Source organism: Entelurus aequoreus, linkage group LG11 (assembly GCF_033978785.1).
Source record: "Entelurus aequoreus isolate RoL-2023_Sb linkage group LG11, RoL_Eaeq_v1.1, whole genome shotgun sequence".
NCBI classification, from domain to species: domain Eukaryota; kingdom Metazoa; phylum Chordata; class Actinopteri; order Syngnathiformes; family Syngnathidae; genus Entelurus; species Entelurus aequoreus.
This window is the reverse complement of record NC_084741.1, coordinates 70,287,975-70,310,734: the sequence shown is the minus strand read 5'-3', so window position 1 is coordinate 70,310,734 and position 22,760 is coordinate 70,287,975. Positions and strand designations below refer to the sequence as shown.

At 37.5% G+C, this 22,760-nt stretch overlaps 1 protein-coding gene across 1 annotated transcript in view; it reads right to left on the bottom strand.

Annotated features, from left to right (window-relative positions):
• The window catches only part of erfl1 (Ets2 repressor factor like 1), a 60,477-nt gene that overhangs the window by 5,572 nt on the left and 32,145 nt on the right, over positions 1-22,760 (bottom strand). Inside the window, exons 4-5 of the mRNA XM_062064357.1 lie at positions 19,717-19,894; positions 6,751-6,880 (exon numbers count right to left, since the gene is read on the bottom strand). Coding sequence (XP_061920341.1) covers positions 6,751-6,880; positions 19,717-19,894 — 308 coding nt within the window. The remainder of the gene's footprint in view (positions 1-6,750; positions 6,881-19,716; positions 19,895-22,760) is intronic.

The following is a 22,760-nucleotide window of genomic DNA, read 5'->3' as shown; positions in this document are numbered from 1 at the left end:
CGTAATATTATGACTTTTTTTAATCATAAAATTAAGATTTTGTTACCTTATAATAATACAACTTTATTCCCTGACATTATACTTTTTTTTTTTTTTTATCATATAAAAGTATTATTTTGTCATGAAAGGAATATTTTGTAATGGGCAATATTACAACTTTTCCCCCCAAACATTTAAACTTGATTTCTGATAATATTATGAGTTCATTGTCATAAAATTAAGATTGTGTTAATAATACAACTTAATTGTCTTTTTTTAATAGTAATATTATGACTTTAGTATCTTGAAAATAAGATTTTGTTACCTGGTAATAATACAACTTTATTCCCTAACATTTAGGCTTTTTAATAGTAATATTGTGACATTTTTTATCATAAAATTAAGACTTTGTTACTTGGTAATAATACAACTTTATTATTATTATATTATAATATTATGAATATTATTGTCATGAAATTAAGATTGTGTTACCTGGTAATAATACAACTTTATTGCCTACATTTAGACTTTTTTTAATAGTAATATTATGACTTCTTTAAATCATAAAATTAAGACTTTGTTACCTGGTAATAATACAACTTTATTCCCTAAAATTATACTTTTTTTTTTTTTAATATAAAATTATCATTTTGTCATAAATGGAAGATTTTGTTACCGGACAATATTACAACTTTTCCCCCTAACATTTAAAGTTAAAATACCAATGATTGTCACACACACACACACTAGGTGTGGCGATATTATTCTCTGCATTTCACCCATCACCCTTGATCACCCCCTGGGAGGTGAGGGGAGCAGTCAGCAGCAGCGGTGGCCACGCCCGGGAATCATTTTTGGTGATTTAACCCCCAATAGTAGATTGCACAGTACAGTACATATTCCGTACAATTGACCACTAAATGGTAACACCCGAATACCTTTTTCAACTTGTTTAAGTCGGGGTCCACGTTAATCAATTCATGGTAAATTCATGGTTGTGACTAGAGATGTCAGATAATATCGGACTGCCGACATTATCGGCCGATAAATGCTTTAAAATGTGATATCGGAAATTATTGGTATCGGTTTCAAAAAGTAAAATGTATGACTTTTTAAAACGCCGCTGTACAAAGTGGTACACGGACGTAGGGAGAAGTACAGAGCGCCAATAAACCTTAAAGGCACTGCCTTTGCGTGCCGGCCCAATCACATAATATCTATGGCTTTTCACATGCACAAGTGAATGCAAGCCATACTTGGTTAACAGCCATACAGGTCACCCTGAGGGTGGCTGTATAAAAAACTTTAACACTGTTACAAATATGCGCCACACTGTGAACCCACACCAAACAAGATTGACAAACACATTTCGGTAGAACATCCGCACCGTAACACAACATAAACACAACAGAAGAAATACCCAGACCCCCTTGCAGCACTAACCCTTCCGGGACGCTACAATATACACTACCGTTCAAAAGTTTGGGGTCACCCAAACAATTTTGTGGAATAGCCTTCATTTCTAAGAACAATAATAGACTGCCAAGTTTCAGATGAAAGTTCTCTTTTTCTGGCCATTTTGAGCGTTTAATTGACCCCACAAATGTGATGCTCCAGAAACTCAATCTGCTCAAAGGAAGGTCAGTTTTGTAGCTTCTGTAACGAGCTAAACTGTTTTCAGATGTGTGAACATGATTGCACAAGGGTTTTCTAATCATCAATTAGCCTTCTGAGCCAATGAGCAAACACATTGTACCATTAGAACACTGGAGTGATAGTTGCTGGAAATGAGCCTCTATACACTTTTGTAGATATTGCACCAAAAAGCAGACATTTGCAGCTAGAATAGTCATTTACCACATTAGCAATGTATAGAGTGTATTTCTTTAAAGTTAAGACTAGTTTAAAGTTATCTTCATTGAAAAGTACAGTGCTTTTCCTTCAAAAATAAGGACAATCAATGTGACCCCAAACTTTTGAACGGTAGTGTACACCCCCCGCTACCCCCCAACCCTAAACCCATTCCAATCCAATCCAATCCACTTTATTTATATAGCACATTTAAACAACAAAAATGCTGCACAACAATATTAAAAACAATATTCAAATATTATCCTTAGCTAATGACTGAATAAAAACAAAAAATAAATAAATATACAACCAATATAAAAACAATATAAAAATAAATATTTACCATTTTAAAGGGTAAAACCAATTAAAACAGTAAATACAAATCTAAATTTATAAAAAACACAGAGGACAGAGGACCACACAACCCACATAGTGTCAACCCCCCCCCCCCCCCCGACCCCGCCCACCTCAACCTCCTCATGCTCTCTCAGGGAGAGCATGTCCCAAATTCCAAGCTGCTGTTTTGAGGCATGTTAAAAAAAATAATGCACTTTGTGACTTCAATAATAAATATGGCAGTGCCATGTTGGCATTTTTTCCCCCATAACTTGAGTTGATTTATTTTGGAAAACATTGTTACATTGTTTAATGCATCCAGCGGGGCATCACAACAAAACAAGGCATAATAATGTGTTCAAGGCCTACTGAAAGCCACTACTAGCGACCACGCAGTCTGATAGTTTATATATCAATGATGGAATCTTAACATTGCAACACATGCCAATACGGCCGGGTTAACTTATAAAGTGACATTTTAAATTTCCCGGCAAACTTCTGGCTGAAAACGTTTCGATATGATGACGTTTGCGCGTGACGTCCATGGTTGAACCGGAAGTATTGGTACACCATTGTATTCAATACAAACAGCTCAGTTTTCATCGCAAAATTCCACAGTATTCTGGACATCTGTGTTGGTGAATCTTTTGCAATTTGTTTAATGAACAGTGGAGACTGCAAAGAAGAAAGCTGTAGGTGGGATCGGTGTATTAGCGGCTGGCTGCAGCAACACAACCAGGAGGACTTTGAGGATAGCAGACGCGCTATGCGATGCTAGCCGCCGACCGCATCGATGATCGGGTGAAGTCCTTCGTCGCTCCGTCGATCGCTGGAACGCAGGTGAGCACGGGTGTTGATGAGCAGATGAGGGCTGGCGTAGGTGGAGCGCTAATGTTTTTAAGGTCCCGTAGCTAAGTTAGCTTCAATGGCGTCGTTAGCAACAGCATTGCTAGGCTTCGACAGGCGGCACAGCATTAACCGTGTGGTTACAGGTCCAGTGTTTGGTTCGGTGTCTCCTGATAGTAGTATTGTTGATCTTCTGTCTATCCTTACAGTCAGGGGGCTTATTTCTTTTGTTTCTATCTGCAGTTAAGCCCGATGCTATCACGTTAGCTCCGTAGCTAAAGTGCTTCACCGATGTATTGTCGTGGAGATAATAGTCACTGTGGATGTCCATTTCGCGTTCTGGACTCTCATTTTCAAGAGGATATAGTATCCGAGGTGGTTTAAAACAGTGGTCCCCAACCTTTTTGTAGCTGCGGACCGGTCAACGCTTGAAAATTTGTCCCACGGACCGGTGAAAGGGGGGGGGGTTTCAAAAATTTAATTTTTTTTTTACATAAATTAATACAATCATGTGTGCTTACGGACTGTATCCCTGCAGACTGTATTGATCTATATTGATATATAATGTATATATTGTGTTTTTTATGTTGATTTCATTAAAAAAAAAAATTAAAAAATTTTTAAAAAAAAATTTTTTTTTTTTAAATTTCTGGTGCGGCCCGGTACCAATCGGTGGTTGGGGACCACTGGTTTAAAATACAAATCCGTGATCCACAATAGAAAAAGGAGAGAGTGTGGAATCCAATGAGCCAGCTTGTACCTAAGTTACGGTCAGAGCGAAAAAAGATACGTCCTGCACTGCACTCTAGTCCTTCACTCTCACGTTCCTCATCCACGAATCTTTCATCCTCGCTCAAATTAATGGGGTAATCGTCGCTTTCTCGGTCCGAATCGCTCTCGCTGCTGGTGTAAACAATGGGGAAATGCCCTTCAACCTGTGACGTCACGCTACTTCCGGTACAGGCAAGGCTTTTTTTTAATCAGCGACCAAAAGTTGCGAACTTTATCGTCGATGTTCTCTACTAAATCCTTTCAGCAAAAATATGGCAATTTCGCAAAATGATCAAGTATGACACATAGAATGGATCTGCTATCCCCGTTTAAATAAAAACAATTCATTTCAGTAGGCCTTTAATCGGTTAATATCGGTAATTAAGAGTTGGACAATATCGGAATATCGGCAACAAAAGCCATTATCGGACATCTCTAGTTGTGACCCATCCTTGGTAAAAAATTAAATTAAAAAAACGTGTAAGAATTACAGTAATAAAATAAAAATGCTTGTATTAGACTGGGTGTGTGCTGGGATGTTGTTCATGTTTAATGAACAAACAAAAGCATCCCTCTGCCAGCACGTGGAGGCAGACTTCCTTCCAAACTGACAACCAACTCACTCTCCTCCTCCTTCTTCTTCTTCTTTCCTCTCTGTTAGTCTGCTCTTCTCCCTGCTCTCCTTCGTTATTTACTATGCGGGGCTAATTTGACAGTGTGTGTGTGCGTGTGTGTGTGCATGTGTGTGTGTGTGAAGTAGCTGGCAGACACATGAATATTGAATCAGTCAGACGGGCCCTCTCACTTGCTTATGAAAACACAGTAATGGGCGCCCACAGGCCACAAACTGAAGCCTGCACCCTCAATTAGGACCTTCCTGCCTGGGAAGGGATTAGGGCGGGCGGGGACACATGGGAGGGAGAAGGGAAGAAGGCGGGCATAAGACCTGAGGACAAACTGCAGGAGGGGGGGTCGAGTTAGCGCATCTGTTTAATAATAATAATAATAATATATTTTTTATTTGTAAAAAAAAAAAAGCACTTTACATTGAGCAAACAACCTCAAAGTGCTACAGTGTATTAAAAAAAAAAAAAAGATAATAAAATAAATAAAAATAAAAACTAGAACAGCCTAATAGCCAGAACTCCCAGATCCCCCAAATCCTCCACACGACACCTCCGCTCCGGACAGGCTAACCTCCTCCAACCTCCGAGGACAAAGCTACGAACAATGGGAGACCGGGCTTTCTGCTCCACCGCTCCCAGTCTGTGGAACGCTCTCCCTGACCACCTGAGGGCACCACAGACTGTGGATGCTTTTAAAACAGGCTTAAAAGCCCTTCTTTTTTTTTTTTAAAAAAACTTTTTTTTAGATATATGCATACTAGTTATAGCTATTTGGCTGTTGTAGTTTTTATTTTTATTTATTTCTTTATTATCTTTTCTTTATTTTTTATTTTTTTAATCATTGTAGCACTTTGAGATTGTTTACTCAATATAAAGTGCTTTTTACAAATAAAATCTATTATTATTATTAATAGGGATGTCGGATAATGGCTTTTTGCCGATATCCGATATGCCGATATTGTCCAACTCTTTAATTACCGATACCGATATCAACCGATACCGATATCAACCGATATATACAGTCGTGGAATTAACACATTATTATGCATAATTTGGACAACCAGGTATGGTGAAGATAAGGTACTTTTAAAAAAAATGAATCAAATAAAATAAGATAAATAAATTAAAAACATATTCTTGAATAAAAAAGAAAGTAAAACAATATAAAAACAGTTACATAGAAACTAGTAATTAATGAAAATTTGTAAAATTAACTGTTAAAGGTTAGTATTATTAGTGGACCAGCAGCACGCACAATCATGTGTGCTTACGGACTGTATCCCTTGCAGACTGTATTGATATATATTGATATATAATGTAGGAACCAGAATATTAATAACAGAAACAAACAACCCTTTTGTGTGAATGAGTGTAAATGGGGGAGGGAGGTTTTTTGGGTTGGTGCACTAATTGTAAGTGTATCTTGTGTTTTTTATGTGGATTTAATAAAAAAAAAACAAAAAAAAACAAAAAAAACAAAAAACAACAGATACTGATAATAAAAAAAACGATACCGATAATTTCCAATATTACATTTTAACGCATTTATCGGCCGATAATATCGGCAGACCGATATTATCGGACATCTCTAATTATTAACTAGCATGCATAAATCTAAAAAAAAAGGCTTTTTTAAAAAGAAGGGTTTTTAAGCCTTTTTTAAAAGCATTCACAGTCTGTGGTGCCCTAAGGTGGTCAGGGAGAGCGTTCCACAGACTGGGAGCGGCAAAGCCCGGTCTCCCATTGTTCGTAGCTTTGTCCTCGGAGGTTGGAGGAGGTTAGTCGGTCCGGAGAGGAGGTGTCGTGTGGAGGATTTGGGGGTGAGCAGTTCTTTGAGGCACTGGTGGGTTAATAGGGAGACTTTGTATTCAATCCTGAGTGGAAAAGGAAGCCAGTGAAGGGATTTGAGAAGTGGTGTGATGTGGTGGTATTTCCACACTCTCATCAGGATCCTAGCAGCACTATTCTGTAAGTACTGCAGCTTCTGGATGTTCTTGCTGGGGATCCCCCACAAGAAGTGAGCTGCAGTAGTCTAGCCTGGAGGAGACAATTCTGGCTTACGCATTCCGGCTCTCTTGTTAGCCGTCACGGACGCCGAGCAGAAGGCGAGACGCCGGAGTGACCTCACCTTCCTTGTTTCGGACCGTAATGTCTAATTCACAAGATGAACGCTGCAGGCGGAAAACAGGTCAGCCACGTCTCCTATTTCCTTTAACAATAAATACTCACGCCCGCCCGCTTACTCAATCCTCCTGCTTGTTTCTTCACCTTCCTTGGCGTGTGTAAAAACCAGGACCGACCTCACATAACCCCCCTGCTCACTTTTCTGTAGCCTGCTCACCTGAGCCGAGGAAAGGAAACGTGTCCAGTCTGAGCTTGTCTCCTTCGGGCGCCGGCGCTGTCGTCCCCCGATCAAACAGGGAGGAAGCTCTGCCGGAGTCGGGCAAGCGAGGGAACAGGGACTGGATGGCCTGAAAGACGGAGGAATGCCGTGAAAATGTGCACAAAACGCAGCATCCGTGCAAAAAAAAAAAAAAAAAAAAAGGCTGGCAAGCGTGCTGATGCAAGCGGTGACAGTTTTTTTTTTTTTTTTTTTTTTTACTAACTGTCATCCCTTTTAGGACGAGAAGACTTACACCATTTTCAAGTTTGCCTTTTTTTATCTACTTCCACAAAAAAGTCCAACATTTTGGTTCTGATACACATTTTAGGCTCCTAAGTCTATGTCTACACCAGGGGTCGGCAACCCAAAATGTTGAAAGAGCCATATTGGAGCAAAAATACAAAAACAAATTTGTCTGGAGCCGCAACAAATTAAAAGCTATATTACATACAGATAGTGTGTCATGAGATATACATTGACTTGAGATGACTTAAAGGAAACTAAATGAGCTCAAATATAGCTACAAATGAGGCATAATGATGCAATATGTACATATAGCTAGCCTAAATAGCATGTTAGCATCGATTAGCTTGCAGTCATGCAGTGACCAAATATGTCTGATTAGCACTCCACACGAGTCAATAACATCAACAAAACTCACCTTTGTGCATTCACGCACAACGTTAAAAGTTTGGTGGACAAAATGAGACAGAAAAAAAGTGGCATAAAACACGTCCAAGAAAGTCGGAGAAAGTTATACATGTAAAAAAAAAACTAAGGTGAGTTCAAGGACCGCCAAAATTAGTAGGACAAAACGGCGCTCGCCAAATACTCGAATCAGTGAAGCATGTTTAATATAAACAGTGTGATGTATAACAATTAGGGAGGTTTGTGTCATGTTTGTCCTCCTACAGAAACCATATTAAAACAAAAAATATATATTTTTCCCCCTCATCTTTTTCCATTTTTCATACATTTTTAAAAAATCTTCAGAGAGCCACTAGGGCGGCGCAGAAGAGCCGCGGGTTGCCGACCCCTGGTCTACACTAAGCCGGGGAACCCCTTGAACCAGGCCTGGGCAATTATTTTGACTCGGCGGGCTAAATTTAGAGAAAAAAAATGTGTCTGCACTGCAAAAAGTCAGTGTTTAAAAACAAGAAGAAAAAAAATACAAAAATTAGGGGTATTTTATTTGAACTAAGCAAAATTATCTGCCAATAGAACAAGAAAATGTGGCTTGTCAAGACTTTCCAAAACAAGTAAAATTAGCTAACCTCAATGAACCCAAAAATACCTTAAAAAAAGTATATTGTCACTAATAACAAGTGCACTTTTCTTAGGTAGAAAAAAAAGAGACCTTTTTGCTCAATATGTTAAAAAAATATTCTTTAATTAAGTAAATGTTAGTGCCATTATCTTGACATAATGATATGCATACATCATTTTTTTTTCATGCTTGAAGTAAGGAATTATTACTTTAAAAAAGTAGTTTTATACTTGTGATGACACAGCTTTGCATCAGTTGATATTCTAGTTTCAAGCATGTTTTACTCAATATAGGTCATCAAATCTCAGCAACAAGCTGTAATATCTTACTGAGATCATTCAGGACCAAAACACTTAAAACAAGTAAAACACTCTAACATAAAATCTGCTTAGTGAGAAGAATTATCTTATCAGACAGTAAATAAGCAAATATCACCCTTATTAGAGGTTTTTCATCTTACTTAAATTTCAGTTTTTGCAGTGTGGGGGCAGGTATATTTATTTTTAGGAACACTAATACAAAACCTCACAATAATGTCTGATTGAACGCTAAAAACGTAAAAAAAAACGGAATGGAATTTTACATTTTCTACTGAATGAGACACCCAGAATGTACATGAAAATAAAGAATTTGGGATTTACAATATTAACTATGAAGGATAAAACACTGAATATTGACAACATATGAACGTCACACCCCCTCTCCATCCACATATTTTACAATCAAGCGAAACGCAACAAAAATGAAACAAACAGTGAAATACGAAGGTGAAGGGTAAAAAAAACCAAACACCTACGTGGAGAGGGGCGTGGCCTGCGGGCCTGCAGCGAAGCGGGGAGTGCCAGAACCGGCCTCGAAGTAAGCGACAGGTGCGTAGAAGGCCCACCTGGGCCATCTAAGCCAATGCTTGTTTTCCCCACGCTTTTGAACCCTGCGCTTTATTTTGTGTTGTGGCTAATTTATGGATCTCATACAAAGCCATCAAAGATGGGCTCCCAGACCATCTAAAGCAGAGGTCCCCAAACTACGGCCCAGCGTCCATAATCCGGGAAGTCCCAAGTTTAAAAAAAAAAAGTATTTTATTTATTTGTAATTTTTTTATTATTATTTTTTTTTAAATGTGTCCTTTCCAATCCATTTTCTAGCGCTTGTTACTCTCGGGGTCTCCTAGCTACTTAGGCAAATCATATTGTTTAAAAATGCAGTTTCCCATCGATAACGGGACACGTGATAACGGCGAGAACGCAGCAAATGTGCGCTCTTTCAGTCAATTAGTGCACAAGGAATATATATATATATATATATATAAGGGCAACCTCTACAGCAGGGGTCACCAACGCGGTGCCCGCGGGCAGCAGGTAGCCCGTAAGGACCAGATGAGTAGCCCGCTGGCCTGTTCTAAAAATAGCTCAAATAGCAGCACTTACCAGTGAGCTGCCTCTATTATTTAAATTGTATTTATTTACTAGCAAGCTGGTCTCGCTTTGCCCGACATTTTTAATTCTAAGAGAGACAAAACTCAAATAGAATTTGAAAATCCAAGAAAATATTTTAAAGACTTGGTCTTCACTTGTTTAAATAAATTCATAATTTTTTTTACTTTGCTTCTAATAACTTTCAGAAAGACAATTTTAGAGAAAAAATACAACCTTAAAAATGATTTTAGGATTTTTAAACACATATACCTTTTTACCTTTTAAATTCCTTCCTCTTCTTTCCTGACAATTTAAATCAATGTTCAAGTAAATTCTTTTTTTTTTATTGTAAAGAATAATAAATACATTTTTTAATTTAATTCTTCATTTTAGCTTCTGTTTTTTCAACGAAGAATATTTGTGAAATATTTCTTCAAACTTATTATGATTCAAATTCAAAAAAATTATTCTGGCAAGTCTAGAAAATCTGTAGAATCAAATTTAAATCTTAATTCAAAGTCTTTTGAATTTATTTTAAAATTTCTATTCTGGAAAATCTAGAAGAAATAATGATTTGTCTTTGTTATAAATATAGCTTGGTCCAATTTGTTATATATTCTAACAAAGTGTAGATTGGATTTTAACCTATTTAAAACATGTCATCAAAATTCTAAAATTAATCTTAAATCAGGAAAAATTACTAATGATGTTCCATAAATTATTTTTTTAATTTTTTCAAAAAGATTCGAATTAGTTAGTTTTTCTCTTCTTTTTTTCGGTTCAATTTTGAATTTTAAAGAGTCGAAATTGAAGATAAACTATGTTTCAAAATTTTATTGTCATTTTTTTCGTGTTTTCTCCTCTTTTAAACCGTTCAATTAAGTGTTAATATCATTAATTATTAATAATAACATAGAGTTAAAGGTAAATTGAGCAAATTGGCTATTTCTGGCAATTTATTTAAGTGTGTATCAAACTGGTAGCCCTTCGCATTAATCAGTACCCAAGAAGTAGCTCTTGGTTTCAAAAAGGTTGGTGACCCCTGAGTTATATCGTGCAATAGCCATTTTATGTCGTGCTATGATATAATTTTTCTTTTGTATTGTGCACTAAGCTGACAACATACATTTGGGTGTGCCCACCTGGGCCATCTACGCACCTGTCACTGACTTCGAGGCCGGTCCTGGCACACCCCGCTTCACTGCAGGCCCGCAGGCCACGCCCCCCTCCACATGTAGTAATAATTATATGCTTTTACTTGTAATTGTATTGAGTTTGTGGACCCTAGGAAGACTAGTGGGTTATTGTGGCAACCAGCTAATGGGGATCCTTAATAAAAAATAAAAAATCAAATCAAAATCAAAAACAGCACTGCACATCATAATGGCGGCGACAGTTTTGATGTTAACCTCCCAAGACCCGGAGTCTTTTATGACATGCATTTTAAATTTATCTGAGCTATTTAGGCTCTGTGGAAGCCAATCAGTATAAAAACAGAAAAAAGTTGAAAGTTGCCATCTGAAATTTTGGATGTGATGTAAGTGATGTGGTATACACTTCCTCCGCCACTAATTGGCAGTACAATGTCCTCGTAAGTGGAAACTGGGGTCTAACAGGTAATGATGTTGTATCGTGGTCTACATCAGCGTTTTTCAACCACTGTGCCGCGGCTAGTGTGCCGTGAGCTACAGTCTGGTGTGCCGTGGGAGATTATCTAATTTCACCTATTTGGGTTAGAAATATTTTTTGCAAACCAGTAATTATAGTCTGCAAATGATGTGTTGTTGTTGAGTGTCTGTGCTGTCTAGAGCTCGGCAGAGTAACCATGTAATACTCTTCCATATCAGTAGGTGGCAGCAGGTAGCTAATTGCCTTGTAGATGTCAGAAACAGCGGGAGGCAGTGTGCAGGTAAAAAGGTGTCTAATGCTTAAACCAAAAGTAAACAAAAGGTGAGTGCCCCTAAGAAAAGGCATTGGAGCTTAGGGAAGGCTATGCAGAACGAAACTAAGACTGAACTGGCTACAAAAGAAAACAAAAACAGAATGCTGGACGACAGCAAAGACTTACTGTGGAGCAAAGACGGCGTCCACAATGTACATCCAAACATGACATGACAATCAACAATGGCCACACAAAGAAGGATAAAAACAACTGAAATATTCTTGATTGCTAAAACAAAGCAGATGCGGGAAATATCGCTCAAAGGAAGACGTGAAACTGCTACAGGAAAATACCAAAAAAAAGAGAAAAAGCCACCAAAATAGGAGCGCAAGACAAGAACTAAAACACTACACACAGGAAAACAGCAAAAAAGTCCAAATAAGTCAGGGTGTGATGTGACAGGTGGTGACAGTACACCTACTTTGAGACAAGAGCTATAGTGATGCATGCTTGGTTATGGTTTAAAGTCATATCCAACAATCGCGACAACGACTTTTTACTGTCAACCGAGTTTCGTTTTTTAATGATTTCTGCTGGTGGTGTGCCTCCGCATTTTTTCAACGCAGAAAATGTGCCTTGGCTCAAAAAAGGTTGAAAAACACTGCTCTACCCAACCAAAAATGTGATGTCCACATATGTGGACACCAAGTCGTAGGAGGTGAAAGGTGTAAAAAAAATGATGTAGAACGTCCGGCGGGCCGGATTGAAAATCTTAACGGGCCGCATGTTGCCCGCGGGCCGTATTTTCCCAAGATCTGCTGTATGATATGGGGGAGGCGTGGCCTCCAGAGGACATTCCAGTTCTGGCGGAGATACTTGTTAAAAAACAAGACAATTGCTTGGTTGTTTTAGTGGAGTTCCATGTCCTGATGCAAGCGGGGGGACACAAGGACGGGGCACAAAGAGGCTGTCATGGGAATGGGGAGGACACATTTGAGGCTACAAAGGATAAATGAGGAGGGAAGCGGGAAAGATGGCGGGAGACGGGAGTGAGATCTAAGGGGGTGACAGTCAGTGAGGATGTAGGACACACACAAAAAAAAGAAGAAGAAGTCACCAGGGAGAAGGAGACGAGGTGAAACAAATGGAACAGATGAATCTGGGGTATAAGAGGGGACGAAGGGGGGGGGATTTTTTTTTTGTAGTGTGTGGATCAATAGCAGTGTCACCCCAACTTTGAAAGACTGTACTCCCCGAGCTGCCAGATCCACGTTTGCTTAACAAACCGCATTAACGACCCGTCCATTGATCTGATCTGACGCGACCCCGCTTTCATTTTTTCCCCTCCGATCGATGACACATGGATACGCCGCCGAAGACCAGGGGAGCGAGACAGGAGGGGGCGCGGGTGGGGGGGGGGGGGGATAACGTGGTCTTACGGGAGGAGGCTTTAAGGACGAGTTAAAGCCTCCTCTCCTCGCGACCTCAAGACAAGTGATGGATGACACGCTGCTACTGTACTTTTAACTTGGACATCATCAGTCACGCGGCTACTTTAGAAGCATGTGGAGTTTTGTTCCGTCCCCCCCCCCCCTGAGGGAACGCCGCGTGAAGGCTGTCGCTGGAGTGAAATGCCAATGAAACAAACGATGTGAGGTCTGGAGCACATCACAACCTATCATAGCAGCCTCTTTCAACGCGGACATTTTTCAGCATTGACGAGTCGGACGGGCGGGAGCAGTGCATAAAAAAATACTAATCAATGACTTCAAGGGGCCCTTGTATGGAGGAGCAACTTTTCTTACCTGCTGTTGTGTATTTAGGATCTGCATGAGTGCCAAAAATTGTAAGATATTTATAAAACAATCTTGCCTTCCTTCAGACTTCCTTTTAACACGCTTAGTGACCTTTTAGCTCGTATTTCCAAAATTGTTTACACTACTGAATTGGCATACTTGAGGTGGGCGGGTCGGGGTGGGCGGGGTTAAGGGGGGAGGAGTATATTTATAGCTAGAATTCACTGAAATTTAAGTATTTCTTATATATATATATATATATATATATATATATATATATATATATATATATATATATATATATATATATATATATATATATATATATATATATATATATATAAAATAAATACTTGAGTTTCAGTGAATTCTACCTATATGTATATATATATATATATATATATATATATATATACACATTATATATATATATATATATATATATATATATATATATATATATATATATATATATATATATATATATATATATATATATATATATATATATATATATATATATATATATATATGTCTTAATTGGATTATCCCAAAAAAATAGTGCTCGATACCGTGGTAGAGCGTAATATGTATGTGTGGGAAAAAATCACAAGACTATTTCATCTCTACAGGCCTGTTTCATGAGGGTTTCCTCAATCATCAGGAGATGTTTCTCCTGATGATTGAGGAAACCCTCATGAAACAGGCCTGCAGAGATGAAATAGTCTTGTGATTTTTTTCCCACACATACATATATATATATATATATATATGTATTTTATTATATACTATATATATACACTACCGTTCAAAAGTTTGGGGTCACCCAAAACATTTTGTGGAATAGCCTTCATTTCTAAGAACAAGAATAGACTGTCGAGTTTCAGATGAAAGTTCTCTTTTTCTGGCCATTTTGAGCGTTTAATTGACCCCACAAATGTGATGCTCCAGAAACTCAATCTGCTCAAAGGAAGGTCAGTTTTGTAGCTTCTGTAACGAGCTAAACTGTTTTCAGATGTGTGAACATGATTGCACAAGGGTTTTCTAATCATCAATTAGCCTTCTGAGCCAATGAGCAAACACATTGTACCATTAGAACACCGGAGTGATAGTTGCTGGAAATGGGCCTCTATACACCTATGTAGATATTACACCAAAAACCAGACATTTGCAGCTAGAATAGTCATTTACCACATTAGCAATGTATAGAGTGTATTTCTTTAAAGTTAAGACTAGTTTAAAGTTATCTTCATTGAAAAGTACAGTGCTTTTCCTTCAAAAATAAGGACATTTCAATGTGACCCCAAACTTTTGAACGGTAGTGTATGTATATATATATATATATATAAATAAAATAAATACTTGAATTTCAGTGTTCATTTATTTACACATATACACACACATAACACTCCTCTTTACTCGTTGTTGTATTTGAAAGTGCAATGCTTTGCAGCCAGTAGCACAGCCTTTGAAGGAGCGTAGGTATGGGCAGTGTAATATTCTGGGTTGGAGTCAATAACCAGGCGAGGTGACGAAGTTACGTCTCTTTACTTCATACTTCAGAACCGACTCCCACACTTGCATTAAAGATGTGCTATTTGGATTTACACTGTATGAAAAAAAAAATTGGAAAAGGAATTTTACCTTTGCAACCTCATTATACTATTGGCTAATGTAGCAGTGTTGCCGCAGGTACACGAGCCACAGTCCAGACGTTAAAATTACGATATAAACAATGGAGAGTTATGTTGTATAATAGCCATTTTATGTCGTACTACGATATAATTTTTCTTTTGTAGTGTGCACTGAGCTGACAACATACATTTTTTTTGTAAATTGCACTGAGCTGTGTGAGAAATGTCAAGTCAATCCAACCTAGGGTTTAATCATAGCGCCGCCGTGTGGTATGTCAGAAAAATTATACACGGTACGGCTGCATGTTTTGACACGTTTTCGCCCAGGTGTGTTGGAGTTCTATTTACATGTGTTCAAATGTCTTTTGAGTTTTCCACAAAAAGTCCACAATTTCAGTTCCGTTATGAGTGTTTCCAGAGTGTCAGCCTGAAATGTGGGTGTCAGCGACAGACGCGGAAGGAGATTTTTACAACAAAGTTAATAATAATAATAATAATTTTATTTGTAAAAAGCACTTCACATTGAGCAAACAACCTCAAAGTGCTACAGTGTATTAAAAAAATAAAAAAATAAAAACATAATAAAAATAAATACAAATAAAAACTAGAACAGCCTAATAGCTAGAACTAGTATGCATATATCTAAAAAAAAGGCATTTTTAAAAAAAAGAAAGAAGGGTTTTTAAGCCTTTTTTAAAAGCATCCACAGTCTGTGGTTCCCTCAGGTGGTCAGGGAGAGCGTTCCACAAACTGGGAGGAGGTTAGACGTTAAAATTACAATATAAACAATGGAGAGTTGTATTGTACAATAGCCATTTTATGTCGTACTACGACATCATTTTTCTTTTGTAGTGTGCACTGAGCTGACAACATACATTTTTTTTGTAAATTGCACTGAGCTGTGTGAGAAATGTCAAGTCAATCCAACCTAGGGTTTAACCATAGCGCCGCCGTGTGGTGTGTCAGAAAAATTATACATGGTACGGCTACATGTTTTGACACCTTTTCGCCCAGGTGTGTTGGAGTTCTATTTACATGTGTTCAAATGTCTTTTGAGTTTTCCACAAAAAGTCCACAATTTCAGTTCCGTTATGAGTGTTTCCAGAGTGTCAGCCTGAAATGTGGGTGTCAGCGACAGACGCGGAAGGAGATTTTTACAACAAAGTTAATAATAATAATAATAATTTTATTTGTAAAAAGCACTTCACATTGAGCAAACAACCTCAAAGTGCTACAGTGTATTTAAAAAATTAAAAAATAATAAAAATAAATACAAATAAAAACTAGAACAGCTAATAGCTAGAACTAGTATGCATATATCTAAAAAAAAGGCATTTAAAAAAAAAAAAAAGAAGGGTTTTTAAGCCTTTTTTAAAAGCATCCACAGTCTGTGGTTCCCTCAGGTGGTCAGGGAGAGCGTTCCACAAACTGGGAGGAGGTTAGACGTTAAAATTACAATATAAACAATGGAGAGTTATATTGTATAATAGCCATTTTATGTCGTACTATGACATCATTTTTCTTTTGTAGTGTGCACTGAGCTGACAACATACATTTTTTTTGTAAATTGCACTGAGCTGTGTGAGAAATGTCAAGTCAATCCAACCTAGGGTTTAATCATAGCGCCGCCGTGTGGTGTGTCAGAAAAATTATACACTGTACGGCTGCATGTTTTGACACGTTTTCGCCCAGGTGTGTTGGAGTTCTATTTACATGTGTTCAAATGTCTTTTGAGTTTTCCACAAAAAGTCCACAATTTCAGTTCCGTTATGAGTGTTTCCAGAGTGTCAGCCTGAAATGTGGGTGTCAGCGACAGACGCGGAAGGAGATTTTTACAACAAAGTTAATAATAGATTTTATTTGTAAAAAGCACTTCACATTGAGCAAACAACCTCAAAGTGCTACAGTGTATTTAAAAAATAAAAAATAATAAAAATAAATAAAAATAAAAACTAGAACAGCCTAATAGCTAGAACTAGTATGCATATATCTAAGGAAAAGGCTTTTTTTTTTTAAAAAAAAAAGAAGGGTTTTTAAGCCTTTTTTAAAAGCATCCACAGTCTGTGGTTCCCTCAGGTGGTCAGGGAGAGCGTTCCACAAACTGGGAGGAGGTTAGACGTTAAAATTACAATATAAACAATGGAGAGTTATATTGTATAATAGCCATTTTATGTCGTACTACGATATAATTTTTCTTTGTAGTGTGCACTGAGCTGACAACATACATTTTTTTTGTAAATTGCACTGAGCTGTGTGAGAAATGTCAAGTCAATCCAACTTAGGGTTTAACCATAGCGCCGCCGTGTGGTATGTCAGAAAAATTATACACGGTATGGCTGCATGTTTTGACACCTTTTCGCCCAGGTGTGTTGGAGTTCTATTTGTTCAAATGTCGTTTGAGTTTTCCACAAAAAGTCCACAATTTCAGTTCCGTTATGAGTTTGGTCTGACAAAAATGATACCTCATCTGTCCCGAATGGTTGGTTGTCTGGTTTGTTTATAATTCGAACGCATATATTTAAATTTCTCTTCACGACATGTCTGAAAAGGAGTAGGAAGAAGCAGAGCTTATTCCATCCTACACCTTTTCCAATTCATAGCGATTACTAACACATACTGTATGTTCACTTCCTGCTCTCATTTTAGAAACATAATTTACATCAATGAATTCTAAGTACAATAGTTCTCTTCATACAAGTAAATCAATAAATTTACTTTAATTTAATAAAGTCCAAGACGAATGAAGCGACCGTGATGATTTGCGTCAGTTTGCAAGGTTTTAATTTATGATTCTCAGTGAATTAATTAGGAATTTTTAATTTATTTTTTAAAGCGGATGTTTTTGTAAACAGGAAAGACCCAGCAGGTAGCGGCTAACTAAAATGGCACAACCACATGAGAGGAATGCATTTGGTTTGGAATTAAATCAGGTTTTTTTTTTAAAGAAAATGTTTTAAAAACAACAGACAAAATGTGGCCAACTTTTCCACCTTTCTTCCGTCTAAATTATCGTATTTTTCGGACTATAAGGCGCACTTACAATCTTTCTCAAAAGTCGACAATTCGCCCCTATAACCCCGTGTGCTTAATGTACGTAATAATTCTGGTTGTGCTTACAGACCTCAAAGCTATTTCATTTGGTACATGGTGTAACAATAAGTGTGACCAGTAGATGGCAGTCACACATAAGAGATACGTGTAGACTGCAATATGACGCCAGTAAACAACACCAAAACTTTAATTGTTCCATTGAAAATAAAGAACATTACACACGGCGCTCAAAAATCTGTCAAAATGTTTTAGTACGACTTTGGTAATTATTGCGTCTGACCAGCCTTTCCTCCCAGGGAATTAAAGTCACTGGTCAATCCCAAATTCTTTCAGATGACATATATGCAGAGTAAGAAGGACCATCAAGACAGAATAGGAATATTATCAAGTTTACTAAAGCTTTAGGAGACCAGCCCACATCAATACAGTTATACCGTCATCTCGGGATGGTCTAGCATTCAAACAGGAAGAGACAACTTCTTGAATACGCAAACAGCCCCCCACCCTCTCCAGAAAGGAATACAGCCTCATTGTTCTCATACAGATAAGATATAAAGGGCAGTGTTTCCCATAAACTGCCAAGATACCTGTGGCGGTGGGGGCGTGGCTATGGGCGTGGTCACCATGACATCATCGAGTAATTTGCATAATTTACTACAATGATATGATTTTCTCTAAAAAGGCTAAAAAAAATTATACTTACTAATTAATAATAACAGTTTTGTTTTAAACATCCATCCATCCATCCATTTTACAATATAATTACAACACTTTATGTACATATTTATATACAGATTTGAACAATAAGTTATTCACTGAAATATATTTCTTAATTGTGGTTCTTACAAAAAATATATCTTATAAAATATAAAAGCTAAAATGTCTCTTAAAGCTCTGCCCCTTTAATTAGTGCATACTAAATAATTTAACTTTAGCCTACTACTACAACCATATTATTTACCAGCAACATAAAGTGAAACAGAGGCAGAGGTGTCCTGCCACAGTCAGTAACAAATAAACAGAAAACAGTAGTGGTCAAATACAAATAAGGCAACAAGAGAAGTATCCTACACTTCTCTTTTGTAAAGTAAATTTGAACAGCCTATATGGGCATCTACATCAACTATATGATTTTTCTGAGAAGCTGGACAGGACAAAAAAAAAAAAAAAAAAAAAAAAAAAAAAAAATTATTAAAAAAAAAAAATTGTGGCGGATGTAAGTCTTTCGTGGCGGGCCGCCACAAATAAATGAATGTGTGGGAAACACTGAAGGGAGTACTCCAACTCCTACATTCAATCAATCAATCGATGTTTATTTATATAGCCCTAAATCACCAAGTGTCTCAAAGGGCTGCACAAGCCACAACGACATCCTCGGTACAGAGCCCACATACGGGCAAGGAAAAACTCACCCCAGTGGGACGTCGGTGTGAATGACAATGAGAAACCTTGGAGAGGACCGCATATGTGGGTAACACACAGTTTACTTGCGGACATAAGATAAAAAAATAGAAAGAGTACAAATGGAAAAACACTAGCTGCTTTAAACATGACTATGAATAAAGAAAGAACTCTTCAACATGTATGCATTCTCCACATAAGCTATGACTGTCAAAAAGCGACTTGAATATGATCTGTAAAACATCATCTATGCAACATTTTGACCAAAGAACCACCATTACATGTTATGTGGACCACAAGGAAGTCTTTTAAATTTAGAAAACAAAAATCATAATATGACTCCTTAATCCGGTGTGCCTTTTTTATGAAAAAAAAAACCTGACTCGACGCGCTAATCGTAATTTGCACGTAAACAACAGTTTCATGGCACGTGTCACATTTGTTTGGGCACGACGTGTAAAAGTGAGCGGGTGTTTACCTCTGGGCTGCAGTCCGGTGCCGCGGAGCCCCCGTTGAAGTGGTTCTGGGCCAGGAAGAAGGGCGAGTTGGCCATGTCCAGGATGGGGTAGTTGACCAGCACCACCTTGCTGAAGTTAAACTTGTAGGTGAAGCGCTTCCCTTTGGTCTTGTGCAAAATACGCTTGTTGTAGTAATACCTGCAACGCGGAGGGGAGGAAATCGAATGAGGGATAAAGGATAGAGGAACACGGAGAAGAAAGGCTTAGCATAACGCTTGTGTCAAGGTTAGAGATTTACCAAAAATGAATAAGTCAACAAGTTGAGTGCTGCAGGCTGAGCTGATTTCCCACTCTTTTGAATACATCTCCTCCCCCCTCTCACCCATTTCATGTCTGAAAGCCTTCATTCAATACAATATCAGGCCTATTTAGTGGAAAAGTTTCATTCAGCTGCTAGCAAGTTTCAGTGAAGAATATTTCACAGTGCGTATCACTCTGAACCTGAACACATTTGAACAAACATACCCTTAAAGTCATACAAGACTTCGGCACTGGAGCTGGCGTGTCATGATCTCACATGACAGTTCTTATTAGTTTCTTGAGTTTTGTACAAACCCCGTTTCCATATGAGTTGGGAAATTGTGTTAGATGTAAATATAAACGGAATACAATGATTTGCAATTCCTTTTCAACCCATATTCAATTGAATGCACTACAAAGACAAGATATTTGATGTTCAAACTCATAAACTTTATTTTTTTGGGGGGGCAAATAATAATGTGGTGATATCCTTTACACACTGATGTCGCTTGTTGATGCAGTACAGCCTGAGGGATCGAAGGTCACGGGCTTAGCTGCTTACGTGCAGTGATTTCTCCAGATTCTCTGAACCCTTTGATGGTGAAATCCCTAAATTCCTTGCAATAGCTGGTTGAGAAAGGTTTTTCTTAAACTGTTCAACAATTTGCTCACGCATTTGTTGACAAAGGGGTGACCCTCGCCCCATCCTTGTTTGTGAATGACTGAGCATTTCATGGAATCTACTTTTATACCCAATCATGGCACCCACCTGTTCCCAATTTGCCTGCACACCTGTGGGATGTTCCAAATAAGTGTTTGATGAGCATTCCTCAACTTTATCAGTATTTATTGCCACCTTTCCCAACTTCTTTGTCACGTGTTGCTGACATCAAATTCTAAAGTTTCAATGTCGAGAAGAGCAAAGCTTGTTTATTTGACTTTATCTTCATTAGCCAAACTGCTTTGTGTTTTATATTGATATCAAAAAGTAAACACCTTGTTTTTGACATTACTTGTTTTTTTTTGTTTTATTCCACAGAGTAATTACTTTAATAACCATTCATGTGACATAGCCTTTTGTTAATGTTTTATGGTGTATAATTTTTCATGTACATTCTGGGTGTCTCGTTCGTTTTCCATTCCGTTTTTTAAGGCGGTCTGTCATAACGTTTTTAGCATTCAATCAGACATTATTGTGAGGTTTTGTATTAGTGTTCTTAAAAATAGGACCAAAACACACATACTGTACAGCAGATTTTCACAGTTTATATATATATATATATATATATATATATATATATATATATATATATATATATATATATATATATATATATATATATATATATATATATATATATATGTATGTGTGGGAAAAAATCACAAGACTATTTCATCTCTACAGGCCTGTTTCATGAGGGTTTCCTCAATCATCAGGAGAAACATCTCCTGATGATTGAGGAAACCCTCATGAAACAGGCCTGTAGAGATGAAATAGTCTTGTGATTTTTCCCCACACATACATATTACGCTCTACCACGGTATCGAGCACTATTTTTTTGGATAATCTAATTAAGACACATACATATATATATATATATATATACCGTATTTCCTTGAATTGGCGCAGGGAATATATATATATATATATATATATATATATATATATATATATATATATATATATATATATATATATATATATATATATATATATATATATATATATATATATACCGTATTTCCTTGAATTGGCGCAGGGAATATAGTATTCGCACGTCTAGAATTACTGCCGGGTCAAACTCGTTTCTCAAAATAATTAACGCATGCTTGGCCTTATCGCAGGTTCATTATTAACGCCGGATCAAATTCGTTTCGCAAAATATTAATTTTATTATCGCATGTCTATCATTTTCGCCGGGTCAAACTCGTTTTGCAAAATATTTAGCATATAGCTAGAACATCTGCCGGGTCAAATTCGTTACGTCACGAGTGACGCTTTACCTGTCCTCATTTTCAAAATGGAGGAAGCTGCTTTTAGTAGTTTGCAATCGCACAAAGGAAAAAAGATAAAGAGCTATTCAGTAGGATTTAAGGTCCAAGTATGCTAAAAAGAACAGTAAGCAGCTATGTTTTATTAATATACCGTAGCTGCGTGTGTCAAATACTGTATGAGTCATTAAACCTCCTGGTGGTAGAGGGCGCTGCCGCGCTAGTGATCCTTCTTGCGACTTCCGGTACTGCAGAAGAAGTGACAACACGCAGCAAGAGATTTTTTTTTTCTTTTTTCTCTCGCCTGAACTTTTACTTTTAACATGGAGGATTACATACCGGTATCTAAAATAAAACAGTTTTCTAAACTGGACTTTCAATCGAAGCAGGAAGTAATAATTAAAGGAATATCTCCATCGAGACAGAGAGACTTTTAAAACGGAAGAAAGAAAATAAGGAAGACTTCTATAAACAAGTTATCGATGCTTTTGGTCAGAAGGAGCTGCAAATGGACTCCATTTATAAGTACAGGTAAGACCATAATAACGTTTTTTTTATTAAATGTGCTTTTCATGATGGTAATGCTTACATCACACTCAAAGCGCACGCCTAAATTTACCGCATTCCTTTTGGTAAACGCCGGAGTGAGAAGAGGTTTTAAAATAATTACCCCATGCACGGCCATCCCGCCGGCTTCCGGTAAACGCAGGAGTGACAGGAGGTTTTAAATTAATTAACGCCCCTGCGGCTATTCAAGGAAATACGGTATATA